At 28.7% G+C, this 17,361-nt stretch overlaps 1 protein-coding gene across 1 annotated transcript in view; it reads left to right on the top strand.

Moving 5' to 3' along the window:
• The window catches only part of LOC100205062 (protein furry homolog-like), a 94,921-nt gene that overhangs the window by 58,460 nt on the left and 19,100 nt on the right, over positions 1-17,361 (top strand). The window contains exons 23-33 of the mRNA XM_065813676.1: positions 870-970; positions 1,106-1,322; positions 6,554-6,652; positions 6,735-7,044; positions 7,459-7,691; positions 8,079-8,241; positions 8,506-8,616; positions 9,990-10,089; positions 10,184-10,281; positions 10,363-10,527; positions 10,842-10,982. Coding sequence (XP_065669748.1) covers positions 870-970; positions 1,106-1,322; positions 6,554-6,652; positions 6,735-7,044; positions 7,459-7,691; positions 8,079-8,241; positions 8,506-8,616; positions 9,990-10,089; positions 10,184-10,281; positions 10,363-10,527; positions 10,842-10,982 — 1,738 coding nt within the window. The remainder of the gene's footprint in view (positions 1-869; positions 971-1,105; positions 1,323-6,553; positions 6,653-6,734; positions 7,045-7,458; positions 7,692-8,078; positions 8,242-8,505; positions 8,617-9,989; positions 10,090-10,183; positions 10,282-10,362; positions 10,528-10,841; positions 10,983-17,361) is intronic.

Genomic DNA, 17,361 nt, shown 5'->3' with positions numbered 1-17,361 from the left:
TAATTTGGTGCAAATGCTGTTAATATATGACTGTACTCATTTGAAGATGATAATTCCATCCTTAAGTAATCTCCTTTAAGAGTTAGGTGTTGTTTGCGATTGCATTTTTAGTCACTTCTCTCATCATCAACTCCCACACATTTTATTAGCCGGCCTATCCATAAGAGGAACAATTTGCTTTTCAAAAAAAATTTTAACAGGTTGTGTTGTATGGCAGGAAACTCTATCTTGCATAAAATGAATGCTTCTCCATTTGGAAACTATTCTCTGAGCTGCGGAATCAACCAATTTTTGTTAGACTTTATACTGATCTTACCTCATACCTTTTATAACTACAGATTTTCATTACCTTTGCCCCTGATGACCAGATCATTACTTTTTTAAAGTGCTCAACATTCTGAATGACACAGTTTGGATGAAACTTTTCTCCATGATAATGATGCATTTTTCAATCCTGTTTTTATTGCTAAAGCAGACCTGCCAAAAATTTCAAAAAATTAAGATTCTAAATTCCTTTGTCAATTTTTCTTTATTTCATAGAAAATGATATTTAATATATCATTTATGATGAAACAATACCAACGTTTTTCTGTTAGGATTAGTTTTTAGTATATATTGAAATTATATGATCTCTATGAGGTATTAGGCAAAAAAAAAATTGTTTTGTATTTCCATTTACCTCAAAATATATATTATTACTGTGCAGACCTAAGTTTGCAGTTGCATTGTACATCTATTTATATTCTATGATTAAAGATGGTTTGAAACTTTGTGAGGTTTGGAAGGGCTTCATTACACCTTTTTCTCAGTTTTATATACCATAGAAAGGTCAAAGTAATGTATATCATCTGTACAATTTTATTTTTTAGATGTAACTTTGCATTGATGTTACTTACGGAGATAATTTCAGATCAAAGAGATATACCATGGGTTGAGGATCTGCCTTTATTGCTCCATGTTAGCTTTCTAGGTAGTATATTTATAATTTACAAACAAGGAAAAGTTAATTACAGTTGTAAACTTTTGTATATAGCTTTGATTTGAAATAATTTGTATATAACTTATCATGATTCATATTGTAATTGTAACATAATTTTCAATATAGGGTTAGATCATCCTAAGCCTCTGGTGTATGAGAGTTGTAAGCGGTTGATCATTAATTTAATAGTAGTGCTAGTATGTAGCAGTGATCATTCAACAATCGCAAAGGCACTTATGGATTTTCAAACCGTTTCTTCAACTGTGTTAAGCCAGATTGCTAGTTGCACAACTGTCCCAAATGATGGAGATTTAGGAACAGAAGAAACCTTAGGTGCCTCTGGGTATGGTATTTTTTATAAAAAAATTTTTATTTTTAACCTATTGACTTGCTAATTATTCTTATCAATAATTAAATAACATATTATTTGTTGAACTATTACTAGCTACCATTAGTAAAATACTATATATATATATATATATATATATATATATATATATATATATATATATATATATATATATATATATATATATATATATATATACACATATATATACACACTCTTGCGAGGTCGTTTTTTAATTTTTCCATTGTTAGGTCAGTGTTAAGTTGTTGTTTTTTTTTATTGTTTTAAAAACCGGAAAGTTTTATTATTTATTATTTGATATACTATTATTTGACTGCATACCCCAACCAAACCCTCAATTGATGTAGCAACACTTCCTTGTAGCAGCAGGCTTATAAGATAGTTGATTTAGTAGCACTCCCTTGTAGCAGCAGGCTATAATATAGTTGATGTAGCAACAATCCGCACATGTTTTACAATAAAAAAATAAAAACATTTAGAATGTTTTTATTTTTATAAAATAAAAACATTCAGTATGTTTTTAAAGTGTTATGACTTTTTGTGAAATTTGGTGGATTGTGATCATTAAGTATGACTTCAACGCCATTTTGTCAGTACCAGCTTTAGCATAGTTTCATAGTTCCTTGTTGCTTTAGCATAGAAACTAAATAAGGCCGTAACAGGAAGAAAAAAACAAAAACAAAAACAAAAAAAGGAGGAATGTTATGAGATGTAATGAGTGTGAAAGGCAGAAGATGGTTTCCAGGCACTCCTTCTTGTAGAGTTAGGCATTCGTTATCATTAAGGTTACAAATGACATGCAATTTTTGCCACTGCTACTAATTGCTTGTCAAATCATACATTTCCTGCCAAACTTATCCAGCTTATTTATTTTTATTAAAGACAGCTCCTTGCTTAATACCAGCATAAATCTGTGAGCATGTGTTTGAGTAACAGGCCTTCACGTAAGAGGCATGCGGTTGCATGCCTTATATGACCACGCATATAATACTTTCTTTTGACAACTTGGTCATGACTCTTTGCAAGTTTTGACGATTAGCGCTTTTAAAAAATGCACTGGAAAAAAACAAAGCAAATGTAAATGCGATTTTTAATTTAATTGATTCCATAATTTCAATTAAACTGTTACAAAATTTCCTGAGTACTTTATTGCAACGTAATAAAAGGCGATCATTGGAAAAATATTCAGATTAGAATTTAAGGCAAATTGAGTACAGAAGCTATCAAAAAATAATTACAAACTGTTTTATCATGGAAATATAATTTCTAATAAAAAATTATTTATTAAAAAAAATACATTACAATAATCTTGAAACAATCGCATCTGCCAACTATTTTTTAACTATCCCAGGGTGTGACATATTGTTTTTTTGTTTTTTTTTATAATGAATGTTGACTTTCGTATATTTATTGGCAAACGTCAATAAATAAATTTAAGAGAATATGTCAAATGAGGGAGTTTTATTTTCAAATAATTTTTGTTCTAGTTAACGAGTTATTAAATACATCAAAGATGCTTGGTAAATTTATTCAATTTTTGTTTTTCAAAAAAATTTCATTTGCTTTAAACTTTTAATGTAATTGCTAATTACATTAAAGAAACCATGCTTAAACGTTATGATCGCTTTCTTCAATAAAAGAAAGTCATCGAAATGTTTAAGCATGGTTTCTTTTGAAGTTTTTGCAAAAGCATTCATTTTAAGTAAAATTTTGGACGCTTTTGTTTTGCATGCAAAAACCATGCTAAAACATAATTACTAAAATATATTTACTTTCTTCTAGTTATTTGACTTAAAAATAACGCTTTTGAAAAACGTAAGTATGTTTTGGAACTTTTTTTTAAAAGTCTTAGAAATTAATTGTTTTTTTATTTTAAATATATTTTTTATAATGAATAAAAAACTATCAATCACAAAATTATTTTGAAAAAAAATTGCTTAAGTAATGCGTTCGTTTTGAAAAATCTCAAATGCCAACATTTGCATAAGCAAAATTTAAGAAACATGTTTTTTGTTTTTCTGTCTGTCTTTTAACAAATGCACGCACATTTGTCAATTTGTCGCACCCTGTATTATTTTAACTTTTTAATAAAGTTTAAAACTTGCACCACAAAATTTTATTATAATTCATGGCACTTTTAAACAGCCTGAGTTACTAACATTTTAAACATCGATTTCTAAAAAAATAAATAAAAAATCTGTGTGTGTGTGGGGGGGGGGGGGCAGACTCATGACCCTTTCCCACATTAAGGATCTGCCCTTGTATTAGCCAATTTATTCATGGGATGGAATGATAAAGATTGATGAGTTGTGATAAATTTTTTTAACTTTCGCTTACAGTTAAGTTTACATTAAATAATGTTTTAATTTTTTCTGGTTTTTCTGCAATTTATTTTATTATTCTTTGAAAAAAAAAATTTTAATTTTTGTTAATTTAGTTTAATTATTTTTTTTTTAATTTTGTTCTCTTTTAAGTTTATGGATTATTGATTTTAATTTAAGTTTGCTTTGTTTCTTTAGCGTTTTTTTTAAAAGCGCTAATTGTCAAAACTTCCAAAGAGCCGTGTACAAGTTATCAAAATAAAGTTTTATGTGCGTGGTCATTTAAGATGTGTTATAGCACACCTCTTACGAGAAGGCCTGAGTAAAGTCTAATTTGACATATGTTTTATCATCAAGAATTAGACAGCCATCAAGCTTCATCAAAATGTTGTAAATTTTCTTGTTTATGTTTTAATACCATTTTGCTGTTTTTCAGTATGATTTGGATATTTTGTTTTTTGATAAGAGTGAATGCTGTAAAGACCCTTTATTTTTTTCACAAAAGAACAATATGTTTTGTATCTTTTTGCTCATATTCAAATGACTGGCGTATATGGTTTCTGCAAACATGAACAGCAAATTTCAGAGGCCGCCTTTTTATTCTCAAATCTCATTTTTTCTTCAGATCTTAATTTGGAATTTATGGATAAAGATTTCTTGTAACATTTGAGAACTTGAGAAACAATTGACTAACTGACTTTGGCTAGTTTATAAATAGTTCTAGATGATGATTCAGTACTTTCTAAGTAAATGCACAAAATAATATTGCGAACTTAGCTAAGCAATTTGTCATGATTTATTAGAAGTTTTCATACCTTTCTTTAACTTTCAACAGCTGTTTACAACTTTTTATAACATTCTAGTACTTTATAAAACATTGTAAAACTGTTTTGAACTTTCTAAAACTTTTTGTGCATTTTTTTCCCAGAATGTTCCAAAACTTTTTAGAACAACTGAAAGCTAGATATATATGTCAAACATCTTTGTCAAACACCTGAATATATCTTCTGCGCTACTTAAAATAAAAAATACAAAAAAACAACATAAATAAGTAAAATAATCTATATATATATATATATATATATATATATATATATATATATATATATATATATATATATATATATATATATATATATATATATAACAGTTTATTTTAATTATTTCTTACAGGAAAAAAAACAAACTGTTTTACAAGTAGAACTGTAGTGCTTTTTACTTGTGTCATAAATTTAGATCTTTTTTATTTAAAAAGAAAAATTTAAGTTGGCGCAAAGCAATTATCAAGTCACAAAAATTATTCACATAAATTTTTTATATTAGTAGATAATACTAGAAAAAAAAAGATTTTAAAAATAGAAAAATCTTGATGCATTCAAGTTTTTGTTTAATTTATTTTTTAATATTTTGTGAAGTGCTTTACATTTCTCAAACTTTAAAGGTTCTATAATTGGTTCAGAAAATGATTGTTAAAGGTGTGTTGGCAAAGGTTTTTATGATATTTGTTAGTTTAACATTATTGAGATAGATGCCTGTTAATTAATGCTGCTTTAGTTGAAATGGAAGTAACTCAGTATATTGATATCCAGAAGCGTTAAACCAGGTATAGCGCACAAATACTTTCTACACTCATACACTTGTTTGAGTGATAAAAATTTAACTAAGGTTGTGCATGGTTTATCAGCGTTACATTATTTAATCATTTTATTTTTGATTTTTTCATTATGGCTAATGAGTTTCAAAATGCATTTTGCACCTTTTTGTGGGACACCAAAGTTGCTTTACCACATCACCACAGAAATCAGTTTCATTGTATATCCAAGTATGAAAATCAAGAAGTATACAAGACAGTTGGCAATTTTATAATAACTATCAAATATTTCTAACATGCAAGAAGTGAATTTAGCAAATGCTTAGTTGTGGGTTTTTCTTTTAATATTTTTTTTGACCATCTGTTCATAAATGCACAAATCTGATCTTTGTCAGATCTTTGGCATTTTTGAATAGGTCTGAGTGATTGTGCAACAAAAGTAACTGCATATGAATTTAATGACATCATTATATGTTCAATCAAATCTCCATTCAAAAAAGAATCTTAATTGAACACACACAGTATTTGAGCCTGACCTCTTTAAACTTTTTTTTATTGTTGTTCTTGCAATCTATTAGTGTTGAAAATGGAATGCAATGTAAATAAGTGCAGCTTTTCTGATTGAAGTATATTTCTTTTTATATCATATATCCCAGCTTCTATATGTTTTTTGTTGACAACTTTTTACTTATTGACATCTTGAAAATAAATGATAAATTTTTTTAAACTCATTTTTGTAGAATAACTTTATATAAAATGAAATGCACAAGAAATTCTATTATTAAAATCTAAAATTTAATTCCCTATTACTTTTGAAGAATTTAAAATTATATAATTGAATTCTAATCAGAAAATATTTGAATTTCATTTTTTTCTAATATTTTATTTCATATTCTAGCTTTAGTTAAAAAAAAATGCACCATTGAAGTCGAAATTTATAACAAGGCTTTTGAAAGTAAGCTAAAGAAAAAAAATAATGTTTTGCAACATTCTTTAAAATTTGAGAGCTGAAACAAAATTATTTCAACAAATTTTAAAAATTATTCACTTTTACGTTTTGATTTAATATATTCTTATTCTTTCCTTTTTTTAAATTTAATATTACAATTATGCACTTTTTTTACTCTTTAAAGCTTTTATTAAAAGTTCTTTAAAAAAAGACTTATTTTAGACTAAAATACTATAACATAACAAGTTTTTCTATTAATTTTTTTATTTTTATTTCATTTGCAATTTTTTTATTTAAAAAAATGCTTTTATATACTCTTAATTTTTGATTTACTCTCATATAGTGCAAATGTCGAAACTAGAGTCAATGGTCCAGAATTAGAAGAGAACGGGGTGAGCATATCAGAAAGAGCTAGACATGTAATTGAGTATCTGGCTAAAAGGTAAATGTTATTTATTTAAATTTTTAAAACTTTCACTGTTTCTTTTTGATAAATCATTAAACAATTTTTTTTCTAATTTTAGTGGGTGTAAACCGTTATGGACCTTTGAAGACATTACACCTAGAAACTGTACTATCAAGTCCTCCAATCATCTTGAATCTTTCCTACATATTATAATTTCATTGTTTGATGATGCCTTGCCATCATCTTCGTTACGTGGTCGTTGGGGTAGAGAGTCTTTGTATTGGGCAACATCTTGCTCATCAAGACATTATGCAGGAAGATCTTTTCAAATATTTCGTTCTTTAAAGGTTCCTTTGTCATGGCCAATGTTGTCAGATATCTTACAGCGTCTTGTAGAATCTGTTGCAGATAGTGGTGAAGATGTTCAAGTAAGTGTCTTTTATATTAAACACTTGCAGTACTTTATCCCTTATTATTGTTAAAAGAAACATTTGGTAACCCTGGTACCTATTTATTAGAAGTTATGATTGTAATGTTTTTTATTCAATTTTTATTTCTTACATTTGTGGTTTAAGAGATTATACATTTAAAATAATATTAAATAATGATATATATTAAAAACATTTTATTGATAAAACACAGATACATTTTTTTATTTATAAGTGCAACTATAGTTGTGTAGTTATATGTTAATATATGTTAATAATTATATGTTGATAATTATATATTTTAGTGTAAGTCTGAGTTTAAGATTATATGCTATAATTATATATTTTAGTGTAAGTCTGAGTTTAAGATTTTTCTTGTAATCAATTAAAAAGATAACAATTTTTTTTACTTAGGGTTATTTTATGGAAATTCTTCTTACTTTTTTGGCTGAAGTTGACTATGCATTCAATCCTCATCCAAAATCTATACTTAAGGCTTCATTTGTTTTACCTGACTCATTTAAGTTTAGCAGTGTTAAAGACTTATCAGTTTCAAATCTTCCAGCAGGGCATCATCGAAGATCAAGAAGTACAGATTGCAGTCATGAAAATAAACGTTATAGGTCATTAAGTGATTTTAAAGTCAGGTATTTATTCATAAATCTTTGAAGCAAATTTTATTAATATTATTCTGGTTAAACATTTTTTTTAACTGTTTATAGTTTGCCATTTCCTAGAAAAATGTTTCAAACTTTATAAGTCTTTTTATGCTCCTTGATAAAATTGTTTGAGCTTAATCAAGTTTTTTATATAAAAAAGAATATTTAGATTTAATGTTTATATAAAATGGGTGTTTAGATTTAAGTTAAAGTCTATATGTATACTATTTAATTATTTATTATTCATTTATATGTCTTTTAACATAATATAAAATAGTTTATATTATGTTTTTTTAAATAGTACTAGTATTTGTTTTTTAAAGTTTAAATATTAAATAATGTTTTTGGTTTTTTGTGTGTTTTCTGTTGCTGCAGCATTTCAGATGACTTTTCTGATACTCCAACCGTAGAGTTTTCTGAGAATGAACTACCGCAAAGTCCTTATGACATACTAGCTCGATTTTTTTGGATAGGTGTATCTTTACTTGAGTCAGATTATGAGCATGAATTTTTGCTTGCAATAAAGCTTATTGATAAGGTAGCCATTTTTGCTTAAATGTTGATTTTTATCACTGAATTTTTGTTATTTGTTTGTTTATTAGTCAGTTTGCTTGAGTAGCTTATGAAAAAAATGTAACAGTTTGACATTACCTGTGTTGGTTTTACAATGCATATGTTTAAATTTTTATTATTTTTATATTTACAGTTAGATATTACTAGTATATTATTAATTTTAATTTATTTAAATTTTATCTTTATTATTAGATATTTCCATATTTTTAATGTAATAAAATTTCAATAGGTATTTGATAAATTAAATTTGGAAGACGCAAAAAGTGTTGAGCGTGTGGAGAAAGTGTTTGATAAAATAAATTGGTTAAATTTTCCAGGATTGCAAAGTTTACTTTTAAAAGTAACTTTTTTTTTTATATCTGTATAGCATTCTATTTTATTTTATTTGTTATTTGTAGTTATTGTTTGTTGTTTGTTGTTATCTATTATTGTTATTTTTGTTTTATTTATTATGCTTATTGTTGTTTGTTACCTGTTATTATTTATTGTTGTTGTTTGTTATCTGTTGTTGTTTATTATTGTTGTTTATTATCTACTGTTGTTAATTGTTGTTGTTATCTGTTGTTTTTATTGTTGTTGTTTGTTACCTGCTGTTGTTTATTATTGTTGTTTGTTATCTGTTGTTGTTTATTGTTATTTGTTATCTATTGTTTATTATTGTTGTTTGTTATCTGTTGTTGTTTATTGCTGTTGTTTGTTATCTGTTGCTGTTTATTGTTGTTGTTTGTTACCTGCTGTTGTTTATTGTTGTTGTTTGTTATCTGTTGTTGTTTATTGTTATTTGTTATCTGTTGTTTATTATTGTTGTTTGTTATCTGTTGTTGTTTATTATTGTTGTTTGTTATCTATTGTTGGTTATTGTTGTTGTTTGTTACCTGCTGTTGTTTATTGTTGTTGTTTGTTATCTGTTGTTGTTTATTGTTGTTGTTTGTTATCTGTTGTTGTTTATTATTGTTATTTGTTACATGCTGTTGTTTATTGTTGTTGTTTGTTATCTGTTGTTGTTTATTGTTATTTGTTATCTATTGTTTATTATTGTTGTTTGTTATCTGTTGTTGTTTATTGCTGTTGTTTGTTATCTGTTGCTGTTTATTGTTGTTGTTTGTTACCTGCTGTTGTTTATTGTTGTTGTTTGTTATCTGTTGTTGTTTATTGTTATTTGTTATCTGTTGTTTATTATTGTTGTTTGTTATCTGTTGTTGTTTATTATTGTTGTTTGTTATCTATTGTTGGTTATTGTTGTTGTTTGTTATCTGTTGTTTTTATTGTTGTTGTTTGTTACATGCTGTTGTTTATTGTTGTTGTTTGTTATCTGTTGTTGTTTATTGTTGTTGTTTATTGTTGTTGTTTATTGTTGTTTTTTATCTGTTGTTGTTTGTTGTTGTTGTTTGTTACCTGCTGTTATTTATTGTTGTTGTTTGTTATCTGTTGTTGTTTATTGTTGTTGTTTGTTATCTGTTGTTGTTTATTGATGTTGTTTGTTATCAATTGTTATTGTTGTTGTCAATTGTTATTTGTTATCTGTTGTTGTTTATTATTGTTGTTTATTGTTGTTGTTTGTTATCTGTTGCTGTTTATTGTTGTTGTTTATTGTTGTTGTTTGTTACCTATTTTTATTTAAATCTTAATCATTATTTGATATTTCATTTTTAAAACTGAAATCTTTTAATATAAAATTTTTACATATGAAAAATGTTCAAAAACCTTTATTAGGGTTTAACTTCATCTGGTACAGCTGAACAAACACAGTATTTACTTTCAAAATTAACAACAATGAATTCTATCTCTGTAATCAGTCCTAATTTGACCTTAGGTAATTTATAGAAATAAATGGTTTTTGAAATATGGTTTCCTTTCTTTAATTATTTAATGTTTATTAATTTTATACTTTTTAACAAATATTGTAGGGCTTTCATTAAATGTTATATCACTTTTGCCTCGTTTGATAAATTCATTTGATACACCAGATGAATTTTGTCAGGCTGCTGCACTAAGAATTGTTCAGGTTAGATTGATGATTTTTATTTTTAACTTTTTATAAATTTTTCTTGTTCATGATGTGTCCTTGTATTGTTATTTTTTTTAGGCATGTGAAAGTAATTTAAAATTAAAAGACCTTGCTACTTTGATGGTCATGTATATCAAAAAAGAATATTCAAAAAGCGTTCACTTTTGGATTGAAGTTGTTTGTAAAAATCTTGTTGATGCATTTCCAAATTACAGCGTGCAACTTCTTGCATTGCTGGTTGAGGTGTTATATTGTTAATTATTGAATGCTTTTTATGTAAAATTTTATATGCATTTTTTATATTTTTTAAATTTATTTGTTTTGAATAAGATGCAACTGCATGTGTTTTATTTATTTTCATAGAAAATGCTCAACTTGTTTTTAATAACATTAAAATAGGTTTGCGTTTTTTAGGTTACGAATAACATGAAAATACATGTGTTTTTTTAAGTGAGATACAAATTTATGTTATGGATTGTGCATAAAGGTGTAAACACAAAGATGTAAAATGTACATTGGTCAGAAAAATTAAAAATCCTTTATCTTAATTTTTTTAGATGCTTGAACAAGGACCTCCAATATTTCATCAGTCTGTTTTGAATATTATATGTGCTATTTTGAAATATTCTGATGTGACTTCTCCAGGATTGAAGCAGTTTCATAGTTATCTACTTCGGATCATTACTTCTCATGTTAAAGTATATATATATATTTTTTTCAAATAAAGCTAAATAAGTTATTTATCTATTTTAAATATTTTGTTGAGCAAATTAATTATTAGTTTAACACTAAGTAAAAATTATTTCTTTATTTAAAAATAATATCAAATATTGAAAAAGTACTGTAGAAATATTGTAGAATATTGTATCTGTTGTTTGCATTGAGAATCACTGTATCATCTCTTACTGCAGTTTAATAAAAGTTTAGTAATAAATTTAAATGTGATAAGTCTAATTTCAAACAAGTTCAAAATTTGTAACCTAGGTTTTAAGATAAATTTGTAACCTAGGATTCAAAAGAATAGAAGTTTTATTAGTCAATCATTCTAATAAAAAAAGGTTTTATAAAACATCTTTTTAATTTTATAAAGAAAAATTTAATTTTACTTCATGTTTTTTTAAATTGTTGTGAGAAATTGTTGAAGATTAGTTAAACCACTAATTCCAATAGGTTGTTATGAGAAATTATTGAAGATTAATTAAAAGCATCTTTTTTATATATATTTGTTTTTACCCTTTTTTTAAAACTGTTAAATGCTTAAAAAATGAGGAATTCTAAACATTATATGATAATATTTGAAAAATTTTGAAATCTATTTATAAATTATGTTCCTACTTTTAGCAAACTAATTTATATAAAAATTAATTAAATTCAGCCATGGTGCAATGGTTAGAGCATTGGGCTTGTAATCTAAGAGTTGTAAGTTCAAACCATGCTCAAAGCATATAAGCATTGTCAGTTAGATCAGGAATGGTGAACATTAAATACCTATGTACCAGAGCTCTGTGTTAAGACAATTAGGTGATTTTAGACTTTCTTTATAAAATAAAAAAATTCAGTAAACAAATCAAGCAAAGGCTTATTTAATATTAACTTGCTGAAAGTAATAGTTCAAATGTATTTGTGTTTTTTAACATATTGTAGACTGGGGGTTAATTGTGTAAGTTAAATAAAAAAACTCCTTCCAAAAGCGTTCAAAACAACTTTAAAAAAATAAATTATCTTCTTTAAGCTTCTACAGGTTTTCAATTCATTCCAGATATTGAATTGGAGAACATTGGAGTGATATTTTGTCTAAAGATTTTTAATAAAGCAAAATTTCTTCTAATGGACTTGCTTTCCCTTCCACCATATTCTTTTGATTTAGCAACTAGTGACTATTAGCTGTTTGCAGACCTAAAGTAATGCTTCAAGGAAATTTAGTTTCAAGATTGTTTAAACTAAATCCTTTTTTAAGGCTAAAGATAGATTATAAAGTTATATAGAAGAAAAAAATTAGTAATAAATTTTAAGACATTAAAATGACAGAGAAACTTTGTCACTAACTGTTTTTCTATTGCCCTTTGATTGACCATTAACACTGTAATAACCAGAAGAAGTTTATATAATCTATTAAAATTAACAAAGAGACATAATTTTATAAGAATAATAAGAGACATCCTTTTATAAAAGTAGCATTGTTATCCAAATGGTGTTGTCAAACCCCTAGCTATGACATTACTATTTAATAAAATTTTTTTGAAATTTATTTTTATGAATATTTTATAATTAAATTCAAATTAAAAAGATTCTTTTATTAACCAAATTCAATTTTGATTTTTGGGTAATAAAAGTAATAATAACACTCAGTTTAATTTTATTATAAAAAATATTTTTAATAACTGTTATAATAATTTTATAGTAAAAAAGTATTAACAGATTATTTTAGTAGGGAAAAAATTGGGCAGCTTTGAACATTTTTAAAACTTGTTTTTATTAATCAATATTTTATTTATTTTAATCAATTTTTTTTTCTATCTAGCCAGAACAATTGTTCAAGAATGAAATTGCAGATTTTTAAGCTAAAAATAAAGTCAGTATCGAAACTATGACTAAATTAAATATAGTCATAGCTTCAAATACGCCTGGGGCAGCTTTAAATCAGCACCAGCAAATGAAAACAACTGAAGTTTATGATTTGCTTTAATAAAGCATTTTATAGATATATATATATATATATATATATATGTGTGTGTGTGTATATATATATATATATATATATATATATATATATATATATATATATATATATATATATATATATATATATATATATATATATACATACAAGGCTGCAAGCAACTACTATTAGAGTTAGAAGTTGCTGGAAGAAAAAAGATAAAGTTTATAAAGCAAGATAACAATTAACAGACAAATTAAAAGGTTGCAAATTATATGAACCAGGAAAACAAGATGAAGGAAGCAAGCTCCAAAGAACTGATGTTTGAGGAAAAAAACTAGACAAATAAGAATTTTTAGAGCACTTAGGAACAGTCGCAGTAAAAGGATGAGACTTAATTGAATGATGAGTAACGCGAGAATGAATTTTAGTTGATGGCACAAGAGATGCTAGCTCTTTAGAGCAGTGCTTATTATAGTATTTGTAGAAAAGAGAAATAAAAGCAACATTACGACGATGTGATGATAGTTAGAGGTTGGCTGCAAGAGCAGGTCCAACTATGTTTACAATGCGTTTTTGCACCTTTTCTAAAAGAGAAAGGGCATCATTTGAAGATCCGCCTCAGATATGGCAACAGTATTCCATACAAGGACAGATTTGAGATTTATAAAAATGAAGAATAGAATCCTGAGAAAGAATATAGCGAGCACAATAAAGAGATGCAAATTAGCAGATGCTAATTTTGCAATTGATTTGATATATGGTTTCCAAGAAAGATCGGAAGTAAGAGTTAATTTTTTTTTTTTTTTTTTTTTAAACATCTTCGCTTCCAACAAGGCTGCAAGCAGCCACTAATTAAAGTTGGAAGTTACTGTAAGAGAAAAGATGAAGGTTGTAGAGCAAGATAACGATTGACAGATGATTTAAAAGATTGCAAATTATATGAATCAGGAAAGCAAGATGAAGAAAGCGAATTCCAAAGAACTGATGTTCGAGGAAAAAAACTAGACGAATAAGCGTTTTTGGAGCACTTAGGAACAGTCACAGAAAAAGGATGACACTTAATTGAATGATGAGTAACACGAGAATGAATTTTAGTAGATGGTACAAGAGACGCTAGCTCTTTAGAGCAGTGCCCATTATAGTATTTGTAGAAAAGAGAAAGAGAAGCAACATTACGACGATGTGATAATGGTTGGAGGTTGGCTGCAAGAGCAGGTCCAACTATGTTTACAATGCGTTTTTGCACCTTGTCTAAAAGAGAAAGGACATCATTAGAAGATCCGCCCCAGATATGGCAACAGTATTCCATACAAGGCCGGATTTGAGATTTATAGAGATAGAGAATAGAATCCAGAGTAAGAAAGTGGCGAGCTCGATAAAGAGATGCAACCTTAGCAGATGCTAATTTTGCAACCGATTTGATATATGGTTTCCAAGAAAGATTGGAAGTAAGAGTTAATCCTAGAAGATGAAGAGTAGGTGACTCATCGAGTACATCACCGTTCATAAATATAGGAAGATCTAAATTATTGCGATAACGATTGGCTGAAAAAAATTGAGTTTTATCTGAATTAAAGTTCACCAGCCACTGTGAGCCCCATGCTGTAGCAGAAGTGAGATCCTTTTCAAGCTCAAATGCCACATCCAGGCAATCAGAGGGTGTTGGTTTCTTATCACGACAAGAATAAATGGTAGTATCATCAGCAAACAATGCCACCTTAGATGTGAGAATATCTGGAAGATCGTTAATGTAAATTAAAAAGAGTATATGGCCAAGGATAGAACCTTGAGGAACCCCTGAAGTTACAGAATAAGAAGAAGAGTGTTGTCCATCGAGGACAACTTTTATGCTACGATTGGAAAGGAAGGATTCAATGATCTTAAAGATGTTGCCGGATACACTATAAGAAGAAAGCTTATGGAGAAGACCAGCATGCCAAACTTTATCAAACGCTTTTGAAATGTCAAGAGCGATGGCCTTAACCTCTCCACCTTCATCTAATGCACGATAAAACCTGTCAGTTATTACTGTTAGCAAATCAGCTGTAGAATGAGAAGATCGAAATCCATATTGATGGTCAGAAAGTAAGTTATTAGATTCAAGATGAGAAATTAAGTGTTTGTTAATTAAAGATTCAAAAACCTTGCTTATGATAGGAAGAAGACTTATGGGACGGTAGTTAGACGAATCAGATCGCTCCCCAGAATTTTTGAAGATAGGGATAATAGATGTGGCTTTCCAGCAGGCTGGAAAACAAGACTCTGATAAGCACTTGTTGAATAGTTTTGAGAGTATAGACGACAGCTCCGGAGAACACTTCTGCAAGACAATAACAGGTATGTTGTCTGGGCCACAAGCTGTAGAAGAGTCTAGGCAGGAGATCACTTTAGATACAGATGCTGGAGTGATATGAATGTCAAGCAATGGATCAACCTGTTTGTTGGCAATATCAGGTAGAACGCAATTAGTGGAATCAAGAGATGATATTGATGAAAAGTTTTTAGCAAACAGTTCGGCTTTGTCTTTAGGTGAGGTGACAAAGTCTGAACCATACAAGAGAGGTGGAATTATAGATTTGCCCTTATTATTGATATTATTAAAGATTCTCCAGAAGTCACGAGAGCCTAATTTTTGAGATGAGATACGAGATTTCATGACCTGAGAATAGCGGGTTTTGGTGTAGACAAAACCTTTTTACAGTTGTTTCTAGCAGTAATAAACAGACGTCTGTTTTCTGGAGAATTGTTTTGCTGATAAATATGGAAGTAACGGTTTCGATTGGCAATCGCAGCAGCACAGTGTGAGGAAAACCATGGAGGAGAGTGAGGCTTGACCTGGAATCGTCGAGAGGGAATAAAAGATTCCATGCCAGCCTGAATCCACGAAGTTATGTAAGAAGCACATTTGTCGACAGGAAGTTGAAAGATTTCTACCCAAGGGCCATCACGAAGAAAATCACGGAAAGAATCTCAGTCAGCTTTACTGTAGTTGTAAGAGGTTCGATAATAGGGGGATTCAGGTGATGAAGAAGAATGAGATATTAGTTTTAAAGAGATCAAACTGTGATCAGAAGCACCTAAGGGTGAATGTGGAGAAACTGAGCACTGACTAGGATCAGAAACAAGACATAAGTCAAGTAGAGAAGGTAAATGATTAGGATTGTCAGGAAAGCGAGTTGGAAAGTTGACTATTTGAGTTAGGGATTGAGAAAGGCAAAAGTTGTGGGCTTTAATGCCTGCAGAGTCACTGACACTAGAGCCAAGCCATTCAGAGTGGTGAGCATTAAAGTCACCGACAACAACTATATTAGCTGATGGATAAAGAGAGAGGGCTTGGTCAATATGATCAGAAATAACATCAAAAAGAGTGCAGTCTTGAGATGAAGGAGAGCGATATAGAACAAAGAGAAAGGCAATAGAGTGAAGTGGTGCTAAACGAAAGCACATGAAAGAATAGTCTGTGGATTCAAACCTAGTTTCACGACAAACAGGTGAATTCTTACGAATGTAAATGCCCAGGCCAAGCATGTGACTATTGGAGTCTTTACGAATCAGAGGAAGATAACCATCAACACTAAGATCGCAAGATGAGACAGCTGAACTCAAATTAGTCTCACAAAGAGCAAGTAGGTCTGGTGAACTTTGCAAGAGATAAGACTCAACAGAGGAAAAGTTACTTCGAAGACCACAAATATTAGTGAATGATAGGTTTAGAGAACTTGGTGATGATGATGGTTTTTTGTGTTTTATAGTTTTTGGTACTTTATTCATTTTTAAATTAGTTTGAAGAACTTGACTCAAAGCATAGATAGTACTCAGAACACCGTTTAATAGCCCAAGCAATTGCCTCATTACTACTAATAAACCCTAAGCCGTAACAAAGGGCTCCAAATGTGGCCTCCGCAATGCACACCAAAAGTACAAACAGGGACACCATCCATGCGCAACATGGCACTGTTAATACTTTGATATTTTTCAGCTGTTGATGGAATCAGCCTCTCTGAGAGCTACCACAGAGTTCGGGAAACCTGACTACCAGCCGGCCTCAGAACCATAAAACTGAGTTTTAGAGCTGTACCCTCATAAGGAGATAATAGAATGAGTTGCCTAGTCGTAAAAACAGTGACACAAGCAAACCCATGCATTGAGTCAAGAAGATCCAGCATTCAACATCCTAAACTGGAAACAATGTATTAAAAATACATCTGCGCCAGCCTAATAGATGAAGAAGGGGTGCAAGGCTGGTCAACAGATAGAATCTGTTTACCCCTTAAGTCAACAGATAGAATCTGTTTACCCCTAATTCTAGAAGATGAAGGGTAGATGACTCATCGAGTACACTACCATTCATAAATATAAGAAGATCTAGATTATTGCAATAAGGATTAAAAAAATTGCTGAATAAAATTGAATTG

Source organism: Hydra vulgaris, chromosome 12, assembly GCF_038396675.1.
Source record: "Hydra vulgaris chromosome 12, alternate assembly HydraT2T_AEP".
Taxonomy (NCBI): domain Eukaryota; kingdom Metazoa; phylum Cnidaria; class Hydrozoa; order Anthoathecata; family Hydridae; genus Hydra; species Hydra vulgaris.
Note: the sequence above shows the minus strand (reverse complement) of the source record. Positions and strands in the feature narration are given on the sequence as shown.